At 40.6% G+C, this 23,745-nt stretch overlaps 1 protein-coding gene across 1 annotated transcript in view; it reads left to right on the plus strand.

The window, feature by feature from the left end:
* Positions 1–23,745, plus strand: part of LOC126474621 (transmembrane protein 117-like) — a 321,902-nt gene that overhangs the window by 162,678 nt on the left and 135,479 nt on the right. The window contains exons 7-8 of the mRNA XM_050102099.1: positions 3,796–3,906; positions 6,336–6,472. Coding sequence (XP_049958056.1) covers positions 3,796–3,906; positions 6,336–6,472 — 248 coding nt within the window. The remainder of the gene's footprint in view (positions 1–3,795; positions 3,907–6,335; positions 6,473–23,745) is intronic.

Consider the following 23,745-nt stretch of genomic DNA (forward strand, 5'->3'; position numbering starts at 1 on the left):
CGGCAACGTGAGGATTAGGGAGCTATTTTAGTCAGATGCAACGGTGGTGTTCTTCACATTCTTGTCTACTGTTCCTGCGGTTTGTCCAACGTCTAAACTAACATGGTATGTTGTGTACACTCGTGTTTCGTGGGCTTTGTCATTTTAATACACAATAACGTACTCCCTTCTGTAAACTATACGGAAATTTCACTTTCATTACGAAAGTTTCAAAGAACTTTCTACTGCATTTCACTTAATATTCATTTATTCAGTGGCCTTAATTTTGGAGATCTACACTGATGACCCAAAACATAGTGACCACTGCTCATCACGAATCTGAACGCCGCCTTGGGGCGTTGCGGATACATGATATGGTAGTGGAAGTACAAAAGCGGAGAAGAGACGACAGGGGAATAATTCTAGCGATGATATTAGCCACGAATTGGGATCGGTGTTTCCGTTCCTTTTATTTGAAAACAAACACTAGTTACAAGTTTTGCTGGTGAAAGATCCAACCCCGTTGTAATGCTATAGGAAATTCAGGCAAAAACAAACACCAAGCATTTTCTGAAATTGCAGTCATCAACAGAATGATAGCTGACACATGTGGTAAGAAGCAATCAGGAATAAATACTAGTTGTTGTTGCTGTGCAGGCAGCTTAATTCCGTTCCCAAATCAACAAGACAGTCCATATATTATACGACTCCAAGGATAGCCTGAACTCTCAAAGTAATAATTCCTTGGTACCTCTCATTCCATTCTACCAACAGGCGCCCAAAGTCTAAAGTTACTACTACTTTCGACCACTAGAAGTCCGATATTTAGACTCTGGTCGTGGAGGTCTAGAGTTCAATTTCGTATAGAGATGGGGATTTTTCGTTAGGTTGTTAGTTACATATCCCATACATCATTTGAATGATTCTTTTATTGAATTACGTGGAACAATTAAGTTTACAGAACACGAATGTGTTTTGTTCTCGCTGCCAGGCTATAAGTAGAAATTCTTCAGTTGAATAGAAGAAGTTGTGCAGGAGAAATGATTTTAAGTTAGATTTAAAAGTTGCTTTACTACCTGTCAGACATTTTATGTTATTGAGCAGCTGATCAGAGATTTTTGTAGTTGCATACTGAAGTCCTTTCTGAGCCGCTGACAGCTTTAATAAGGGGTAATGAAGGTCATTTCCCCTTTAATGTTGTAGGTGTGGACATCTTTGTTCTTCTCAAAGTGTGATGGATTATTTACGGCGAATTTCATTAGCGAATATATGTATTATGAGGGCCCAGTCCGAACTCCTAGTTCCTTAAAAAAGGTACTAACAAGACATCCATGGTTGAACACCACATATTATTATTACTGCTTGCTTTTGTGCAATCAATACTTTCCTTTTAAGTGGTGAGATGCTCCAGAGAGTAGGTCTTAAGACATTACTGAGTGGATAAATGGAAAATATGTTATGGGGTAAGGCACTTGTTTCCAAGCTTAGCAATTATATGAAGATCAAAAATAGCTGAACTAAATTGTTTGAGAAGTTCCCTGCAGGATGTCCCCAAGTCCATTCAGCCTGCTACCAAAAGCGTTCCTGGGATCTTTCCTGGTGGTTAAAGTATGTAGGGTGCAGGGTTCGTGACCCATCCCCTCCTAGTGTCGCGGTGGACCTCTGCCTTCAGTCAGGCCAATAACCTGGTCTTGGATTTGTGTCACAGATATCACTTTTAGCTTTACTAGAAGTCTGATATTATGTCTGGCGACCTTAGGAACACTGTTATTAATTAAATTTATATGTCTGTTAGTACAGAAGAGTCAAAATGATGAATTTATCCTGTGTGTGGACGAAAGTAGCAATAGGGCTCGATGTTGATGATGATGATAATTATGACCATGATCCTAATGATGGTGATGATGACAATGCTTAGTGCTCATTAGCAGGTCCATTACTGCAAATTCAGCACTTTCCAGTTGACTCGATGTTTCTCCAGTCGACCCCATGTTTGACCTGATGTTTTTTCACCCTTTCCATAGCTGAATGTGATGCATTTATGATCATGTCGTCAGTTAGCTTTTGTCTTCCTCTTTCCCTGGTCCTCTTCCCTTTCGCTATTTCTTCTACTACATCATACAGGCAATTCTCAATCAGTGTCCTAGCGTATTTCTTTTCCTACTGTTAATTGTTTCCCGCGTTCACTCTTTTTGATTCACACTGTGTGACACAAGCTCTTTGCATCTTTTATTTGTCCGCTAAGTGACAAACCCGGTATTGTCCGGATATTCAATTTGCCAATTTTCTATTAGAAAGAAAAGCAAAAAATGAATTGTGTTTGAAGTGTAATATCGAGAAAATTTCATTTCCATGTACAGTATTTGCGGGAACATCTTCAAAATAATCAAAAATTTGTACAAGAAATATGCATAATGTACAAATATACATGCAAGTACCATGTCCTAATTAAGAACCGTAGTATGCAAAATACAGATTTTCTGTATGTTTAACACAGAACTTGATTTCAAACAATATTTCTAGTTACTTGTCTAGCGAGCTCGGCACAGCTGCAAAAAATAAAATTGTGGTAAGGTCTTATGTGACCAAACTGCTGAGGCCATCGGTCCCTAAACCTACACACTACTTAATCTAACCTAAACTAACTTACACTATGGACAACACACAGACCCATACCCGAGGGAGGACTCGAACCGCATACCTACAACGCGACTTTGTAAACATCTCTATGCAAAGCCTCTTCATAGTACTGTCTGTATACAGCTGTTATTTTCGCCGCCTGCACCCGTTACCACTTCGCAGTTCAAAGCTGTCAAACGCGCTGCGAGGTTCCAGAGATTTCGGTAAGTCGACTTGACTATAAGAGTGTCCTAGTAGTAAAGAATAAATGTATTGAAAGTTCGTGTGTGATTCGGCATTTTTTCACGCATCTCAGTGTTCATGACGTCATAATGCCTGATATATGTGTCATGTAGTGATATAATTGTGTAGGTACATCCCGAGGTGCATGTGAATATTTTCTGAGAAATATATTGCGAATACAATCAGCAGCAAGGAATTATTAAATTTAAATGTCATGCATGACAAAGCAGTTTTTCACGCATCTCGGGGTTTTAACGTCATATCTGCTCAACTATGTGTGTTACCATGACATAAGTTTGTAGGTGTACTTGGGGGCATACGTGGATCCTTTCTGCGAAATTTATTGCGAATAGATTTAGTAGCACAGAAGTAATAAATATAAACGTCATGCATGATACGGCAGTTTTTCACGCATCTCATCGTTTATGACGTCATATCGCCACAACTGCTATAGGTAAGTGGTTCTTACCCCCAAAGTGATTGTTACCTGACAGTGAGGAACATGTGTACCAAGTTCGGTTGAAATCAGTCCAGTTGTACACGCACAAATGGTTCAAATGGCTCTGAGCACTATGGGACTTAACTTCTAAGGTCATCAGTCCCCTAGAACTTAGAACTAGTTAAACCTAACTAACCTAAGGACATCACACACATCCATGCCCGAGGCAGGATTCGAACCTGCGACCGTAGCGGTCGCGCGGTTCCAGACTGTAGCGCCTAGAACCGCTCGGCCACCCCGGGCGGCCTGTACACGCACACACACACACACACACACACACACACACACATACATTTCTATAAGACGTATGGATTTCACATCTACTTAGTGCTGTCAGCAAACTGGAAATAGCGAGAAGGGAAAGTCACTATAATTGAATGCTCATCAAAATTCTGTTCTGGTGAAGGTGCGAGCGAGCAAGATGATGTGAAGCGTGTGTGGCGTGTGTGTTGCAGGTGCTGATGTGGCTGCTGGCCATCCTGTGCGGCATGATAGTCGGCAAGCTGCTCATCCACGGCTACCTGTGCGGCAGCCTGCTCCGCCTCAAGATGTTCCGCGACGACCAGGTGAGAGCGCGCCTCAGTAACTGACACTCGTGTCTCCGCTCTACTTGCACATCTACATCTGTATCCTGCAGGCCACTTTACAGTATGTTGTAGTTCGCGCTGTGGATACTACCTGTCTTTTCTCCCCTTTCCTGTTCCATTCTCAAATGGTGAGCAGCCAGGATGACTGCCAGAAAGCTTTCCTATGAGCTCGAGTTTCACTCATTTTCACATTGCGGTCACTTCCCCAGCTGTATATAGGAGTAAGTAAGGTGTTGGCTAACCTGTCGGAACATCCGCGCTCAAAATTCTATAAAGGAAGAGAAACTACTTTGACGCAGATTGTGCGTCTTCGGCAAAGTTTTTCTTTATCCTTTCCTTCATCTACGTTTGCACAGACATTGTTGAAACAAGATAAGGGGATGGACGCTGAACGTTTGGAAAGCTGAAAAGAAAACGACCGCCTCTTCTTTGCCAATATTTTCATTCCGCAGTACCAACTGCAATCTACGTCTTCAATTCTTTGTTTTTGATGTTTTGCAATCTCAGGGTACCTTCACAGTTTCTACTCTCTAAAATTCCCTCTAGTACCATAAGAGTTAATTCTTAATGTCTTAATATATGTCCTATCATCCTGCCCCTTCCGTGTGTTCCTTTCCTAGCTGATTCTGCGGAGAACCTCCTCCTTCCTTAATTTATCAGTTAACTTTATTTTCAACATTATTCTGTAGCACCACATCTCAGATGCTTCGTTTGTCTTCCGTTTCGGGTTTCCCGTAGTACGTACATGCTTCACTGCCATACAATGTTGTCCTCCAAACGTACATTTTCAGAAATTTCTTCCTCAAATGGAGGCCTATCATCGATACTAGAAGTCTTCTCTTGGCCAGGAATGCCTCTTCTGCCAGTGCTAGTCTGTTTTTTATGTCCTCCATGCCCCGTTGGTCGTGGGTTACTTTGCTGCCTAGGTAATAGAATTCCTTAACATCGTGTGCTTTGTTATCCCCATTTCTGATGTTAAGCTTCTCGCTGTTCTCATTTCCGCCACGTCTCATTACTTCGGGTTCTTCGATTTGTTCTCAGTCCATATTCTGTACTCATTAAACTGTTCATTCCATTCAGCAGATCATGTAATTCTTCCTCACATTCACTCAGGACTGTAATGTCATCAGCAAATCTTATTGATATCCTTTCACCCTGAATTTCAATCCCATTCTTGAAACTTCGTTTTATTTCCGTCATTGCTGTTTAGATGTATAGATTGAATAGTAGGCATGCAAGTATTTTAACTGCACCATCACAATACATATATTCCGTAATGAAATTCGTCTTAAATAATCCACCACAATTTGAAAAGAACCGTAAAATCCATACCCACAACAGTAGAGGAAAAAATGGCCTTTATGACACATTATTGAAGCTGCCAGTGATTCAGAATAGAATTCATTATGCAGCAACAAAAATTTTTGATCATTTGGCCAATAACTTAAAACGTCTGACAGGTAGCAAAGCAAGTTTCAACAGTAACCTAAAATCGTATCTCCTGGATATCTCCTATTTCATCGATGGATTTTTATTTAAAAACCGGTAGCCTGTAAAAACCAAAAATAAAAATTAGTTTTTAAATGTGGTTGCGTGAATAGGACTAAAATAATATGTACATTAATGTAAACACTTACAGTTCATACATAACCTGTAAACTGAATCGTTCTATATGACTTTAATAAAGGAATCGTTCAAATGATCTATGGAATGTGCAACTATTTATGTAACTAGGAGAATTTCTAAATATGTGTGAATGCGCTCGTGAGCGCGTTTGTCCTAAATGGATTCCTTCGTTGTTTTTCTCTTGTAGTTCTAGGCCAGTATAAACAACTTAAGTTACAATATTACGAAAACAATGCTCACTACACAGCAGAGATACTGAGTCGCAGATAGGCACAACAAAAAGACTGTCACAGAATGAGTTTTCAGCCAACAAGGCCTTTTTTCGAAAATAGACAAAACACACACACACGTACACACACACACACACACACACACACACATAGACATGAACAAAGTCTCTGGAAACTGAAGCCAGACTGTAGTATACGTTTGCGAGCGCGCGCGCGTGTGTGTGTGTATGTGTGTGTGTGTTGTCTATTTTCGAGAAAGACCTTGTCGGCCGAAAACTCATTTTTTGGCAGTCTCTTTGTGTTGTGCCTATTTGCGACTCAGCATCTCTGCTATGTGGTGAGTATGCTTTTCATAACTTTGCTACATTCCATCCTGGATTTTCCATTGTTTAAGTTAAGTGAACTAGACTTCCTCTCTGAAACCACAATATTACAACATTTTACGGCACTTGCGACCTCCGCCGTTATAATCATGTTTCTCGTACCTTTAGATGAACTTGGATCTCGACATGTTTAGCCCGGACACGAGATGAGGAGTGGTCGCTGTTGCAGGGCTCCTGGATGACGATGTTCCTGACGGTGATCGTGTCGCTGTACGTGTTCTCGCACGGCTACAACCTGCTGCTGGCGCTCTGGTACGACAACTGCCTGCTGCACATCAACAGTGACATGGGCGTCACCAACGCCAGGTAACGCAACAAGTGGCACCTCGCAGCAGTGCGCCTTCGAGGCAACGCCCGCCACTGCCTAGCTGTGTCGCGACGGAGTGAGAGACTAAGCAGCTCGGAGGACTGACGCTGAGAAACTAGTCGTTTACGACGTTCTTAGATCTCCGTGGCGGTTATACAGTTCACTTACACTCTCATGCCAATATGAGACTTTTAGCAATAATGAAGTATTTGTGCCGCTAGTATAATTATTCTATACCACAACAGGACTACAATAAAAAATCTTAAACATTTTACCCAGCTATTAATACTACACTAATGGCCATTAAAATTGCTACACCACGGAAATGACGTGCTACAGAAGCGAAATTTAACCGACAGGAAGAAGGTCTGTGATATGTAAATGATTAGATTTTCAGAGCATTCACACAAGGTTGCCTCCGATGGCGACACCTACAACGTGCAGACATGAGGAAAGTTTCTAACCGATTTCTCATACACAAACAGCAGTTGACCGGCGTTGCCTGGTGAAACGTTGTTATGATGCTCGTGTAAGGAGGAGAAATGCGTACCATCACGTTTCCGACTTTGATAAAGGTCGGATTGTAGCCTATCGCGGTTGCGGTTTATCGTAACGCGACATTGCTGCTCGCGTTGGTCGAGGTCCAATGACTGTTAGCAGAATATGGAATCGGTGGGTTCAGGAGGGTAATACGGAACGCCGTGCTGGATCCCAACGGTCTTGTATCACCAGCAGTCGAGATGACAGGCATCTTATATGCGTATGGCTGTAAAGGATCATGCAGCCACGTCTCGATCCCTGAGTCAACAGATGGGGACGTTTGCAAAACAAACATCTGCACGAACAGTTCGACGACGTTTGCAGCAGCATGGACTATCAGCTCGGAGACCATGGATGCGGTTACCCTTGACGCTGCATCACTGACAGAAGCGCCTGCGATGGTGTACTCAACGACGAACCTGGGTGCACAAATGGCAAAACGTCATTTTTTCGTATGAATCCAGATTCTGTTTACAGCATCATGATGGTCACATCCGTGTTTGGCGACATCGCGGTGAACGCACATTGGAAGCATATGGTATGGGGTGCCATTGGCTACACGTCTCGGTCACCTCTTGTTCGCATTGACGGCACTTTGAACAGTGGACGTTACATTTCGTATGTGTTACGACCCGTGGCTCTACCCTTCATTCGATCCCTGCGAAATCCTACATTTCATCAGGATAATGCACGACCGCATGTTGCAAGTCTTGTACGGGCCTTTCTGGATACAGAAAATGTTCGACTGCTGCCCTGGCCAGCACATTCTCTAGATCTCTCACCAATTGAAAACGTCGGGTCAATGGTGGCCGAGCAACTGGCTCGTCACAATACGCCAGTCACTACTCTTGATGAACTGTGGTATCGTGTTGAAGCTGCATGGGCAGCTGAACGTGTACACGCCATCCAAGCTCTGTTTGACTCAATGCCCAGGCGTATCAAGGCCGTTATTACGGCCAGAGGTGGTTGTTCTGGGTACTGCTTTCTAGGGATCTATGCACCCAAATTGCGTGAAAATGTAATCACATGTCAGTTCTAGTATAATATATTTGTCCAATGAATACCAGTTTATCATCTGCATTTATTGTTGGTGTAGCAATTTTAATGGCCAGTAGTGTACTTTGTACTGTATGTTAACCGGGCGTCTAGAAACGACGGAGAGGCTCCGTCACCACCGCAGCCCCAGTGGTCCGCAACCCCACGACGACTGCCGCAGTCCACTTCATCCCTCCGCCGCACCACACCGAACCACTCTTTCAGGGTTCTTGCGCGGTTCGTCCCCCGGTAGACACCCCAGGGAACGACAGACGAGTGTAACCCCTATGTTTGCGTGGTAAAGTAATGGTGGTGTACGCGTACGTGGACATAGTGTAGCTGAGGCAGAATAAGGGGAACCAGCCCGCATTCGCCGAGGTAGATGGAAAACCGCCTAAAAACCATCCACAGACTGGCCGGCTCACCGGACCTCAACACAAGTCCGCTATCGTCACTGGACATCTCTTGTACTGCATAATGCCACCAACCATAGCCTAGAAATATTTTTATGAAGTGACGTAGCAATGAAGTACAATCTTAAAGATTTGTCTGCCATTTCTATGTAAGAAAAGGAGAAGGAAATTATGATAATAGTCATAAATTTAAAACTTTACAACAATTCGTACGTAGTTGTTGTTGTTGTTGTGGTCTTCAGTCCTGAGACTGGTTTGATGCAGCTCTCCATACGTAGTATACAATAAAAATAGTAAGAAACTGATCTGCTGCCTGTGTCTAAGTAAAATGCCTTTACCTGCTTATATCTCTTGAAAACAGACAAATTAACACGAAAAACAGAGTTCTTGAACAACACTTTTCACTCTTCAGCACTGGTAGTTCGAAATGGCTAAATATTGGAATGATACCCGGTTATAACATGATTTTTGAGCAGAGATTTTAGAAGTTAGAACCAGTGGAAGAGTACTGGTGATTTTTTCTAGTATTCAGACATTCACCTCTTTTCGAGAATAACAGTGAAAGAGTAGACGAACTAAGTTTTCTTTTCATAAATTTTGACAACATAGTCCACGGAGAGCAGCGACCTGATTCTATATTATAAATGAACAATCGAGATGGCAATAATATTTCTTTATTAACCGGTTTCGGCTTATGTACAAGCCATCTTCAGAATTTTTTTGGCCCCCTATGGCTAGTGCTGGCGGCCCCTTAGATTTTTCGTGATACCACGATGGTGACTGAGTGTACGTATCACGAAAACTCCAAGGAGCCGCCAGCACCAACCATAGGGGACCAAAAAAATTCTGAAGATGGCTTGTAGATAAGCCGAAACCGGTTAATAAAGAAATATTATTGCGATCTCAACTGTTCACTTTTAAATAAGTTTTCTTTTATTTGCCTATTTAATTTATTAGTTTTATTCTATGTATCTTGAAACTAAGAGAGTCAAAATTTTTCAGTCTTTGTTCGGTTTCTGCGTTTACTAAACGAAATAATAGGAATAAGAAACCGAAAATCTTTATTTCAGAAACAGATTATTTTGAGCTGTTTTAACAGGTTAAATTAGCGTGGGAAAAAACGGTATAACCAAAAACTGATTGTTTCAATGATAACCGCCTTTGCTAAGCGCCAGTAACGTTTCAACTTTACACGTATCACTGTAATGTCTTAGAATTCACTCTTTTATCAATTGCACCAACGCAATGCAGATTCTCGAAAAACCATGTCATTCAATGGCCACAGACCTCAGTTGTCTTCGCTCCATCTGTAGAGTATCTCGTCTAGCCGGGATGGCAGCATCCTGCCGTGTGGCTTAGTGGCTTGTGAAGTCGTCCTTGACGCTACGGTCGCAGGTTCGAATCCTGCCTCGGGCATGGATGTGTGTGATGTCCTTAGGTTTAAGTAGTTCTAAGTTCTAGGGGACTAATGACCTCAGAAGTTAAGTCCCATAGTGCTCAGAACCATTTGAAGTCGTCCTTGACCTTCCTGCATAATACTGCGGCTGCAGTACCGTCCAAGATCCGCCATATTTAGAAATTCCTCAGCGCTGCTCTGGGATCCAGCCATTAAGGAGCTGGATTCCAGAGCAGCACTGAGGAACGAGTCAACATGGCGCAACTTGGACAGTAATGCAGCCGTCCGAGGTGTGGGCACCCAACTTTACAGGAATGACGTTCAGACAATGCGCTGCAGAATTTGCGTTAGTAGTAGTGTTACTATCATGACTCACCGTTACACGTCGGTACTGATAGGGCAACATAGGGTGAAACACAAGCATCAGTGTGTATCACGGTTGCAGAAAGTCAAAAGAGATCTGGAAGAAGGTTAGCAGGGCTTTACTCGTAAACCTGTTTTATCAAAATAGCGAATACCGACGCAGTATAGGGATGCAAAGAGGTCCTCTTTCCCAAACGGGGTTGAAGAAGATGATTCGGAAGATGGAATTAAGTGAAAATTTGGAACTGCTCCAGGGAGTGACCGACGATCAACTGCCCCAAAATTATTGAATTACTTACTGTTGCCAGTGCTGATTATGCCACACTCATTGTGCAAAAAATAGTGCAGATGGCTCTGAGCACTATGGGACTTAACATCTATGGTCATCAGTTCCCTAGAACTTAGAACTACGTAAACCTAACTAACCTAAGGACATCACACAACACCCAGTCATCACGAGGCAGAGAAAATCCCTGACCCCGCCGGGAATCGAACCCGGGAACCCGAGCGTGGGAAGCGAGAACGCTACCGCACGACCACGAGCTGCGGACACTCATCGTGCGATATTCAAGCAGTTGAAACGTCCCCTTTCAACAATTATACAGGACTGTGCTTAAACTGACACACAATATTTTTAGCGCAACGCAATCTGACTTTCAAAATTCCCTACTAAAGAATGGCCCTGACAAACATTAAACTATACCTTTCACAAATCACTTACCTCACAAAAATCTTCGCTGCTCAAGCTACTGCAATACAGCGAGCGCCACTACTGCCAGCTAAATAAAAGATTCAAACTATGGAAGGCACTAACTACTGATAGGGATAGTTAGCAAATGAAAGATATTAATAGAGAACAAACAATGTATTTACCTTGATATCATCACAAGTCATAATATATATATCAGTTCATGACAAATTAGAAACCTCCGCCATCTCTCTCCCCACATCCACCACTGCTGGCGGCTCACCTCCAACTGCGCAACGCTACACGCTGTTCACAGCCAGCTGCCTAACACTACAATGGCAGACAACAATGCAAACTAGCCACAGACTGCACACAGCACAGCCAGTGATTTTCATATTGAGCGCTACGTAACGTTGCCAATAAGAACATACATAGAGAAAACATAAACAGCCTATAAACAGCCTACTTACATAGAGAAAACATAAACAGCCTACTTACATAAAGAAAACATAAACAGCCTACTTACATAGCCCCCATGCTCCCCACAAAAAATTTTTACAAATGGTGTTGGGCACTGGCCAATACAGATTTGACAAAAATTTTTCACAATTACAGTAACAAAGATATAAAATGCACACACTTATTGATACAACGTTGGTCAAAAGCTCAAATTTTCTCACAGTCCCTAAAGACAGTCCTAATCGTACATAACAGGAGAATAGCAGTGTTTGTCTCAAAGTCTGAGCAGTAAAAGAAAATGCACATGGAAGTAGTGGATTTCCATGCAGTCTTGAAGAAGTAGTGTTGTCCTTCCAATGGAAAGACAGTGCTGACTCTCGACATGCTGACAGGTAATGGGCCACAACAGAGCAAACCCACTGCAGAGTCAGTCGAAGTTTTGATGAATATTGGTAGGTAGGTCATCACAGAGCAGACCCACTGTAGTCCTGGCAGAGATTGTGGTATTGGTGGGCCACCAGAGGTGCAGACCCACTGTAGTCCTTGTAGAGATAATGGTATTGGTGGGTCATCATAGATGCAGACCCACTGTAGTCCTTGTAGAGATAATGGTATTGGTGGGCCACCAGAGGTGCAGACCCACTGTAGTCCTTGTAGAGATAATGGTATTGGTGGGCCACCAGAGGTGCAGACCCACTGTAGTCCTTGTAGAGATGACCAGCAGCCATCTGTTGCGATTGTGCAGGTGCACATTCACCATCGAAGAGTCTTGCGGAGAATATAGCAAGTCCATAAACCACCACTTGTGCACTCACAAAGTTTTTAAAACTGTCCTTAAAACGAGCAATGCTGTTATCCAGTCCCTTGCTGAATTATCAACACACGTGCAAACACTAACAGTCCCTATTTCTTACACATTGTCCATATACTATGACCAACAGAAACGTGTGCAGTGAAATGTAACTAACAAGTTAATAATATCATGAACTGGTGACAATTACAATTTTATGACGTAAGAATACAATAACAAAGGTACAAAATACATTATTAAAAACATAATAATACAGATAACATTTGTAGTAAAACAGGCTTTACAAAAGAATAGAAATAAACATATACATCAATGTTACAGGAATTATGACATAAGTACATACATAGATCAGAATAATTATTGAAACATCAACTTTACACATGAGCATTAAAACAAAACAATAAACAATGTCTAAACATCTTTACAAAGTAAATAACACATTATTAATGCCAATTGTATTTGAGGATAACAGTATTCCTCATCATAGTGAATGTAGCTTAATATTAAAAGAAAAAATTCTATGAAATTACACAGAGACAGGAAGAAAACAAATACACAAGGGTACACACACACATAGTGGGATAACACCAATAGGAAAGGACAGGGTTCGTTTTCAGTGTAACATTTGGTACTGCAGTCCAACCCAAAACTTCATATATCTTTCCTCTTATTTCATCCTTTGTTTCCACCAAAAAAAATTCTATCTAAGCATGCTTTCTGTATTTATATGTTCACACATTTCTTACCTCAACATTTATTTCCAAGAAAATCCTACCTAAACCTGTTTTCTCAATGCATTTCTTCCAATTCATCGCAACTCATTCTCTTAGAGGCTACCCCCTCTTAAGCTAACTTAAATCTACTGAGCTCAGATGCTAAACTAAGGGACGAGGCAATGCAGCATCACATAACAAATCAACACAAACAGCAATGCAAAAAAATGCCAATTGGCAAAGCTAGCAGCATAAATGAGCAAAAGTCAAATTCAATAACACTATGCCTGGCAAACAGCAGCAACTTATACCTAAACATGACATAGCGCAAGCAGAAAAAATATTACACTAAAATGGCCATGTCTAATACCTATGTCACATCTTAACATTAGAGTGATGCATCGCAAAAACTTACGCTAGTAGATAAGTTACCAAATCGTAAAAAAATTATTTATGCAATTCCTGTGAAGGGAAATGTTTTTTTTTTTGTGGTCCCTCATTTGTTTTGGATAGATCATAAAATTATTTACTGGATCTGTAGGCATAAAATATTTATATTAGTACATATATTAAATTTTATTTTAACCAATGCTGCAGTGCAGCTAGAAACTTGATATTAAACAAAATGTGTAAATAAATACATTAAGCAAGCCATATGGCATTTTTCTTAACTAGCAAGGCAATAGCTGTGAAATGTTTCTCATCGTTTCATTAGGCATTTCAGTAAATATCATAAATTACGAGCTCCACAGTATGCTTTCAACAAGGAGATGTCAGTAGCGCGGACAATGGCCTTCCCTTTCTTTTTTTTTTTCTACCTGTGCCGCTGAAAAGGGCTCGCAATAATGGCTTTTTCTCCAGGCGTCTGACACAGCTGGGTGCCCGCGACGCATTACGTGCAGGTGGTCACTTAACTTTCGTACGGAAATATTTACGACAGCAGTTTCTGCTACCGTTGCAGTCACATTTAAAAATATTTCACAGGTCAAGAATTAGCGTTGCAAATCTGTAGAAACAAAATCCTATAAATATAAGTGTCCAAAAAAAATATTCGTCAGCATTGCGATACAGTCACACATTTCATAACTCTTAAAGTACGTTTCTTGGTTTCCAACATCCTTTTCATAAATCAGAGTCCCTAAACACTACTCATTATTCCTTACCTCATTATACATATACATATTCGTCGACACTTCTTCAATATTTCATCGTGAGAAATACGTAGCATAATAAACATTCCTCAACAACATAATACACATCGTCGTCGTAATAATAACATCATAACACTTCAGTCAAATCTCAAAATCGTCGTAACTTCCTCCAATAATTTCTAAGCCTAAAATAATTCTCTGCTAATGTCAAAAGTGTCAGCTGCCTCAAACGTACTTTAAAAATCATGATCTCATACCAAATACATCATTCAAAGCTCTCATAGTATCACAATGATTCCGAAAAAATATGAACAGTTTACAAAGTACAGACAAAATACAGTTTCATAAGTGTGAAGTTATCCAACTGTATAATTACGTAAACATCTGTCACTGATATAGTAAAAATAAATGTTTGTCTCTCTCAGTTAAATGATCGGATAGCTGTGTAATTTGTGTGTTAGAGAAATATGGTACCGATGTGTAAAGTTGTATAAGCAAATACCATATTAGCTAGGGTTCCTTGTGCTTGCCAAACACATGGTACACAAAGTAAGCATGTACCCCCCTGAGGATAAATGTAATTATGCCCTCAGGTGTTACAAATTACAGCAATGGAATGAAATGTATCACGGAAAACTTTCTTTGTAATTAAAAAATCTTTAAAAATAAATGTTTCAAGTACAAAATTAATCACTCAAATACGTGTACTGTAGCGCTAAATGTGCGTCTTGTTGCAACATAATCTGTGTGGAAGTGTCGTAGTTATCGTCCTCTGAAAGCTAAGTTCTGCAGAAGCCAATGTACTTACCTCATGATAAACAAAAGTGAAATGCTTTGCGTAGAGATATCTTAGTTATTACGCTTATTGTTGTGATGATGAAAGTACTGTGCTGTAACGTATTGTTGTGCTATGGAAAAGGCTGTCTCCTTGTAGCTATACCACAAAAGTTACTAATAAAACATGTTTTGATTTCCAGAAGAATTCAGAAAACTGTGCAGATATAAAACAGATACACCGCAAAAGCAACATTGTAAATTGTCACTCATTAGTAGCGTCGTGATAAAAATCGTGTAGCTGTCACATAAACTAACCTCTGTGTCATCTGGTATCTCTCAGAAAGCACTTTAAACTCAGAATGTATTTTCAAATAAACCAAAATGTTGCATTAAAATCTCATTAGCAGTACTGGTAAATGTTCTAAGTATGTGAGCCTTATAGTCGTTACGTAATCGTGCAACAAACAAGCAAGAATGTACACACACAATAACACTGTGACGTCTGTTTACTATAACAATGCATTCGTCATTTCTGTTTAAATAAGTTCTCTTGGTTCTTGATTGGATATTTAACTTCAAACATTGTTGCATGGTAACAGTTTCTAAAGCATACTAGTAACGTGAAGTGAAACGTTTTATGGCAAAGACAAAGTTAAAAGGCAGATTATCTGTCAATAAATGGTTTTACATGAAAAATGTGGTGTAAACCTTTACTCTTCCTAGTACGCAGAGTTTCAACTTCAACGCAATTATCATGTGGTATACGTCGGATTCTGTAAGGTCCATTGTAAACTAGAAAGAATTTGTGACTCAAGTGTTTCTTCTTATGTGACAATGAATGAGCTTTAATGAGAACTTTCTGACCAATATACAACTTCTTTGCATTTGCTTTACCGTGTAGTTTTCTCCTTTTGTCTGCTGCAGATTTTATATTTTTAAGAGCCAAATCAATTATGTCTTTGTGTCGAAGTTTACGTGTATTCGGGAAAGGTACAAGCTCTCTGATTCTGTTCGATGGTTCTTCATTCTTCAGTACAAGGGTAGGTGGTAAAGCAGTGGAGTCGTGAGGCATTTCATTCAGCACGTTTTGAAATAAGTGTAAATATCTGTCCCAATGCTGATGCTTTCTGTGACAATAAAGTCTGCAAAGCTTATTGATTTCTTTCATAATCCGTTCAGACGGGTTGCAATGTGGTGAGTACAATGAAATAAAAACAGTTTTGATTTTATGGTTGCGAAGCATGCGTGACCAAACAGCAGATCTGAATTGCGGTCCGTTATCTGAAATGACTTTACTAACGTGTCCAACTTCACGTAAGAAATTTTTAACAAAGGCGTTGGATACAGACCGTCCAGTGGCTTTACGTAACGGTGTGAAAGAAACAAATTTTGAAGTAAGTTCAACAGCGACTAGAACGTACGAAAATCCATTAGATGTTCTGACAAGCGGTCCCAAGAGATCAACGGCAGCAAATTCTTTTAATTTAGAAGGAATGATAGGAAACAACGGAGCACGATGTGAGACAGTGGATGGTTTCGCCTTTTGACAAAGTTTACAAATAGACGAGACTCTTCGAATTCGCTTTTCCATATTGTTAAAATAACAAGTCGTTCGAAGAATATGATAACATTTTCGTGGGCCAAAATGTGCGTAGCTGAAATGAATGTACCAAATGAGCTTATTAACAAAATCGTCAGGAATGCAAAGTACCCATAGCTTGTCATCAACAGTGCAGCGTTTGAACAGTATGTTGTTTCTAACCAGATAATAATGCGGAATGTGTGTGTGTGACTTTTCATGCCATTTGCTCTTGATGTCTTTCCAAATCGGATCTTTATCTTGTTCATGAGCAATGTCCTTTAAAGATGTGGTGATGAAGTTTTCAAAGGCGACTTTCTGAATGTACAGAATACTGAAATTTTTCTCGAGGTTTCCTTCTGTGTTACTTTTCTCAAGCCCAGCCGGTGCGCGCGATAGTGCGTCCGCAACAATGTTCTCCTTGCCGGGAATGTAGACTATTGTGAAGTGGAATTCTTGCAGAAACAATGCCCAACGTTTTAACCTGTCACGATTTAATTTTGAAGACATAAGAAATTGTAATGCACGATGATCACTGTATACTTTTACGTGCTTACCAGAAAGAAAGAAACGGAATTTGTTAAATGCCCAAACGATAGCTCAAGCTTCTAATTCAGTAACGGAATAATTTTTTTCAGATTTTGTTAGCACTCGGCTAGCAAAAGCAATGGTTTTCTGAACGGTAGTGTCATTTTCTATGGCTTCTTGAAATAAATGGGCACCAAGACCGACTTTAGAAGAATCCGTACTAAGGCAGAAATCTTGTGACAGATCAGGATGAGCTAGTATTGGCGCGTGAAGTAACGCTTCTTTCAAAGAATTGAATTCCAACTGTGCTTGTTCGTCCCAGTTCCAAATAGTATTTTTTCCAGTGAGAGAACAAAGTTTTGGTGTAACTAGAATTTGCATATTCAGAAAACGACGGTAAAAATTTACGAGACCTAGAAAACTGCGGACTTGTCTTTTTGTGGATGGAACTGGAATGGCTCTGATTGCTTCTAACTTTTCAGGATCCGGGTGAATGCCTTCAGAAGAAATAATATGTCCCAAAAACCTCACCTTTGACCTACCGAATTCAGACTTTTCCAAGTTAACTGTAATTCCAGATTCTGCAAAAATACGTAACAGACTGTTGAGGATGCGATTATGTTGTTCCCATGAAGCTTCCGCTATTAGAATATCGTCCACATATAAGGTGATGTGACGTTTTAAGAACTCAGGTAATAAGGAATTTAGTCCGCGAATGAATGCTGCCGAAGAAATGTTCAAACCAAAAGGAAGTTTCCGAAACTGATAACAAACGCCGAAACAAAGGAAAGCTGCGTATTTTCTACATTCTGGATGAAGCTCGATCTGATAAAAGCTGGATCTGAGATCAATGGAAGACAACACTTTTACACCATTAAAATTTTGAAGAAGTTCTTCCATCGTTTGCGGCCTGTCTGTTTCAGGAATAATGATAGTATTGATTTGTCTCGAATCTAAGACAAGTCTGATCGATCCATTTTTCTTCTCAACAACATGTAATGGATTGTTGTATGAGCTTACTGCAGGCTCAATAATGCCCTCGTCAAGCATAGATTGTATTTCTGTTCTAACACGGTCCCTATAATGTGCTGGAATTACGTATGGTCTAACACAAAATTTAGTATGCTCACGAACACGAAATTGGTATTGAAATCCCTTGATTGTTCCTGTTTTATGAGTAAAAACTGTGGAATGTGCTTGTAAAATCTCAAAAAGGTCCTGCCTATCAGTGTCATTACAATTCTCAATTGTTTGAATTTTATTCTGAATTAACTTATTAATGTCAAGTGCGCCGTCGATATCATCCCTGTCAGTACTTGCAGAGTGATTATTAGTGTCTAGTTCCGTAGAAAAGTCCGAACTGTTGTCTAACAGAAGGTAAAGCCGATTAATTTCCTCGTCATGGTTTGAGAGCCAGTCTTCAAATTTCAAAGCTATTGACTTACCTTCTTTCTCTAAACTTATTTCAGCATCGTGAAAGCTTAAGATTGCTTTGTATTCATTCAAAAAGTCTACTCCCAATATAATTTCCGTCGACAATAATGGAACAATAAGAAAGTTCGTAGAGAAGCTGTGGCTTTGACAAAAGAATTCTAAGTTGGTTTGTTGGCGTACATCTACACTTTTTCCAAAGATTGCACCTTGTAATTTAATCTTACGTAACGGAAGTGTGGGGCAATCGTTCGATTTGTTGCATTTGCTAAAGGCTGTTTCACTAATTACTGAAATGGGACTGCCAGAGTCAAGTACTGCCGTAAATTTTACATCATTTACTGTAATGTGAATCACAGGATATGCAATATTGTTATGTTTTATGTCGTGTTCCTGGAGTAAGATGTCCCTAATGTCTTCCATTTTTACGTAATTACTAGCTACGGCAGCTGCGTCGTCAGTTTCATACGTGCGTTTCGTGGCTGCCAGCGGTATGAGTCATTGCCTATTGTCTCTTTGTTGGCGCGCGTCGTTATTGGGATTTGGAGACCTAAATTCTACAAATTCACCTTGTCGAGAGGGCCCTGCCCTGTTTGAATCCCGCCAGTTCTGATGCAATTCAGGTCTGTCGTTACGATCATATCGTCTGTCGTCGTGTCAGTAGATTCCATAGTTACTTTCTTGTCGGTCACGTGGTGGAGAACTTCTCCCTGAATCGTAACTGCGCGCTGGTCCGTTGCGTCTAAAGTTATACTGTCTCCCTTGATAACATCTATTTTGGTTCCCATATTGACTGTTTCTCTGATTGCCTCTGTGATAGTCATTACCACGGAGAGGTGATCTTTCCCTGTAATTATTACTACTCTGCCAACGGTTGTTACACGGGTGGTGTCTGTTTTGGTCACGATTTGTGTTGTGAGAATAGCCTTGTCGTGCCCAGTTATTATTTCTTTCATCGCGGAATTGCGACGGATGTGACCTGTAATTGTTGTGTTCCTGTTTTCGCGTTCCGCGATTGTCAGTGTCAATTTCTAATTCTTGTAAGAGTCCTTGAAAAGCTTCAATGTCGTCTTTGCAACGTCCTGCCAAAATAATGTGTCGTAAATGTTCAGGTAATTTGATTAAGCAAATGCGGATGAGTTCTGAGGGGCCGTATGGGTTTGACAGGTACTGATTCTTGTGCAACATGTCTTCAAAATATTTCACAAGACTGGAGAATTCAGATTGTTCGAAATGTTTCATCATTATGATACTATGTTTTACTCGGTCTTGTGTAGCTTGAGACCAATATGCTGAGAGGAAGGCATGATAAAATTCTCCTTCACTGTGACAGTCGTGAATGACCGATCGCATTCTTACAGCTGGTTCATTCTCTAAGTAGCCACACATAGATTCTAATCTGTGTTCTAATGACCAGTTGGGAGGAAAACAATGAGAGAACTGATGAAGCCACGCTTGTGGATGAATTTCGTTGCCAGAATTCTTAAATGTTTTGAATTTACGTGTAGTAATGAACAGCTTATAGTCAAAATCATCATGTCGGCGAGTCGCATATCGGTCATTGTTAGGTCGTGTCGGCCGTTCCATCTCAAAATTCGGTGCACATTGCCAATTTCTTTCATAACTTCCGAAATGCCCTGTGTTATTATTTTGCGGCTTTTCCGTGTTTCTAAGTCCCTCTTCCCGTGTTGGAGCGCGAGTGTCTTCTGAAATTCGTAATTTTTGTATTACTTGTGCCAACTGATCTTGTACTTTCCGGATTTCTCTTTTGTACTGTATATTGATTTGATTTTGATTGAATTTCCTAATTTGTTCACACTCTTCTGTGTCATTAAAGACTACCGGTTTTGTGTCATTCAGATTATCATCTACCTTCGTAGATAAATTAGTGAACTGATCCGAAAGTTCGGCTACTTTCTCCGATAGTGTACTTATTTCCTCAGTGTGTTTTTCTAAACCAAGTTTCAGAGTATCTACTGTGTCCTTTAAGTTTTCCTGAGTTTTTGCAAGTTGCGTAACCGAATCAGTAGATGCAAGTGAGTCAAATTTAGCTTGCTAGGGCTCATGATTTTCATGAACAATAGTTTGCAGTTCTTTTATGGCTGCTTCGTGATTCTGTAATGCATTTTAATGGCGCGAAAAAATAGGTTGGAAATGCTCACAAATTTGAGTTTTTACGTCATTACAGACTTTTTGACATTTCGATTCAATGTTATGTAACTCAGTAGTTAAATCTTCACGCGTTTGTTCAAGAGTTTGTTCCAATGAGTCTAACTTTTGAAGATTTTGTCCCATTGCGTCTAACTGTTGCTGTGTTTGTCTCTGATTTTGTTCCAGTGTGTCTAACTTTTGAAGCTTTTGCTGTGTTTGTCTCTGATTTTGTTCCATTGTGTCTAACTTTTGTAGCTTTTGTCCCATTTGTTGCATTAACTGTAATAACAACGCACTGGTGTCTGAAACATGTTCCTCAGTGCTTTTCGGCAGTGAATTTGCACCGGCAACATTCACATTTTGACAAGCGGAAAATGTGTCTTGACTCATTTGGGAAAACGGTGAGGACGCAAAACCTGAATCTACAGTATTTGCAAAGTTGTGTCCTGTCATTTCGGATTCCTGAGGCGAGCTGTTGCCGACCGATCGATCGATAATGCTTCCCTCTTCACTAATTGTTTCACTGTCCACGCCATTGTTTGCCGCCCGCTCCATTTCCCTATGCACGATTACCAAATTACTACTTTGAACATCAGTTAATTCATTACTCGGTGGCGCTAACACACTGCTTTCATTTTCACTGTCATTTCTCAGTTTACTTTGGAGCCTAGTATTACGTTTTTCACACGCCATTATTGTCACAGTATTTCACACGACAACACAGAAAAACACAATTTGAAGATCAAAAATAAGAGAACACATTAACATAGCACTGAAAATAATATCTAGTTAATTGCAGCTGCGAAATACTTGGTGCAAATCTACATGCCTGCCACAACTGTTTTACTATACAACAATGAAAGACTGCAACTACAAAGGAAATTCTCTCTATAATTACGCGCTAGCAATAAACAAAATCTACACTAATTACACAAACTACAAGAAAAAAATCAGAAGATTCCAGTGAGGTATCCTAGGCTAAGGGTCGACATATGAAACGTCCCCTTTCAACAATTATACAGGACTGTGCTTAAACTGACACACAATATTTTTAGCGCAACGCAATCTGACTTTCAAAATTCCCTACTAAAGAATGGCCCTGACAAACATTAAACTATACCTTTCACAAATCACTTACCTCACAAAAATCTTCGCTGCTCAAGCTACTGCAATACAGCGAGCGCCACTACTGCCAGCTAAATAAAAGATTCAAACTATGGAAGGCACTAACTACTGATAGGGATAGTTAGCAAATGAAAGATATTAATAGAGAACAAACAATGTATTTACCTTGATATCATCACAAGTCATAATATATATATCAGTTCATGACAAATTAGAAACCTCCGCCATCTCTCTCCCCACATCCACCACTGCTGGCGGCTCACCTCCAACTGCGCAACGCTACACGCTGTTCACAGCCAGCTGCCTAACACTACAATGGCAGACAACAATGCAAACTAGCCACAGACTGCACACAGCACAGCCAGTGATTTTCATATTGAGCGCTACGTAACGTTGCCAATAAGAACATACATAGAGAAAACATAAACAGCCTATAAACAGCCTACTTACATAGAGAAAACATAAACAGCCTACTTACATAAAGAAAACATAAACAGCCTACTTACACAGTGCACGATCTGTTTCACGACTACTGAACATTCCATGATCCAACGATTGAAAATGTACTGCGAACAGTTGTGAAATGGTATTACTATAGCGCTTCCAGGCTGTCGTGGATGCAGACAGCCGTCACATTGAGCAATGTTTGTACCTGGAATGTAAGCATGGTAAGCAGTTAACAAATGTTACTCTCTCATGTGGAAATCAAGCTATGTTTCTTTCAGACCAGTGCCGTTGCAGACACTTTAAGTTGTTTGGCAAGGGACATTACCTTGATAAAAGCTATCATACTCTCCAGCTATGAGAATCGTCACGTGCCTGATCTTAGACAATAGATTAGTCGCTTCAGCGTGGATTAATGCTATACCACCTGGCACTGGTGCTCCTTCGTTGCTCTTTACGGTCTTCAGTTAGGTGGCAAGGAACCCAGCTGGCAATCGCCTTTGAGTAGCCCAACTGGTGGACAAATGTGTCAGCAGTGCAAACAGAGACATCCTATTGAGCAGCGAGGTGTTTCATTCTGATCTGTTTATCAGCTCTAATGACATCGTCCGCACGTTCCTACATTGCAGCAGTCACAGCCGGCCGCCGCGTGGGATATCTGACAGGTCTGCGTGACCTTGTTGCGATGACGACAGACGCCTCGCCCAACGACTTACCGTGCTTTTGTTCACTGTCAGGTCTCCGTTGACATTCTGCAAGCGCCTACGAACATCTACCATGCTCTAGTTTTCCGCCAAAAGAAACCCAATGACAGATCTCTGTTAGGAACGCGCCTCCGTTACTGAAGCCATTTTGAAGACTATGTACAGCGCCGCCACCTCTACATATACATCGACATGGATACTCTACAAATCACATTCAAGTGCCTGGCAGAGGGTTCTTCGAACCACCTTCACAATTCTCTATTATTCCAATCTCGTATAGCGCGCAGAAAAAATGAACACATATATCTTTCCGTAAGAGCTCTGATTTCCTCCCTGTGTAGGTCGGTGTCAACAAAATATTTTCGCATTCAGAGGAGAACGTTGGTGAATGGAATTTCGTGAAAAGATTCCGTCGCAACGAAAAAGGCCTTTCTTTCAATGATTTCCAGCCCAAATCCTGTACCATTTCTGTGACAGTCTCTCCCATATTTCGCGGTAATACAAAACGTGCTGCCTTTCTTTGAACTTTTTCGATGTACTCCGTCAGTCCTATCTGGTAAGGATCCCACACCGCGCAGCAGTATTCTAAAAAAGGACGGACGAGCGTAGTGTAGGCAGTCTCCTTAGTAGGTCTGTTACATTTTCTAAGTGCCCTGCCAATAAAACGCACTCTTTGGTTACCTTCCCCACAACATTTTCTATGTGTTCCTTCCAATTTAAGTTATTCGTAATTGTAATACATAGGTATTTAGTTGAATTTACGGCTTTTAGATCAGACTGATTCATCGTGTAACCGAAGTGTAACTCATGTGGATGGCCTCACACTTTTCGTTATTTAGGGCCAACTGCCACTTTTCTCACCATTCAGATATCTTTTCTAAATCGTTTTGCAGTTTGTTTTGATCTTCTGATGACGTTATTAGTCGACAAACGACAGAGTCATCTGCAAACAACCAAAGACGGC

The sequence above is a fragment of the Schistocerca serialis genome, chromosome 4 (genome assembly GCF_023864345.2).
Source record: "Schistocerca serialis cubense isolate TAMUIC-IGC-003099 chromosome 4, iqSchSeri2.2, whole genome shotgun sequence".
In the NCBI taxonomy this organism is placed as follows: domain Eukaryota; kingdom Metazoa; phylum Arthropoda; class Insecta; order Orthoptera; family Acrididae; genus Schistocerca; species Schistocerca serialis.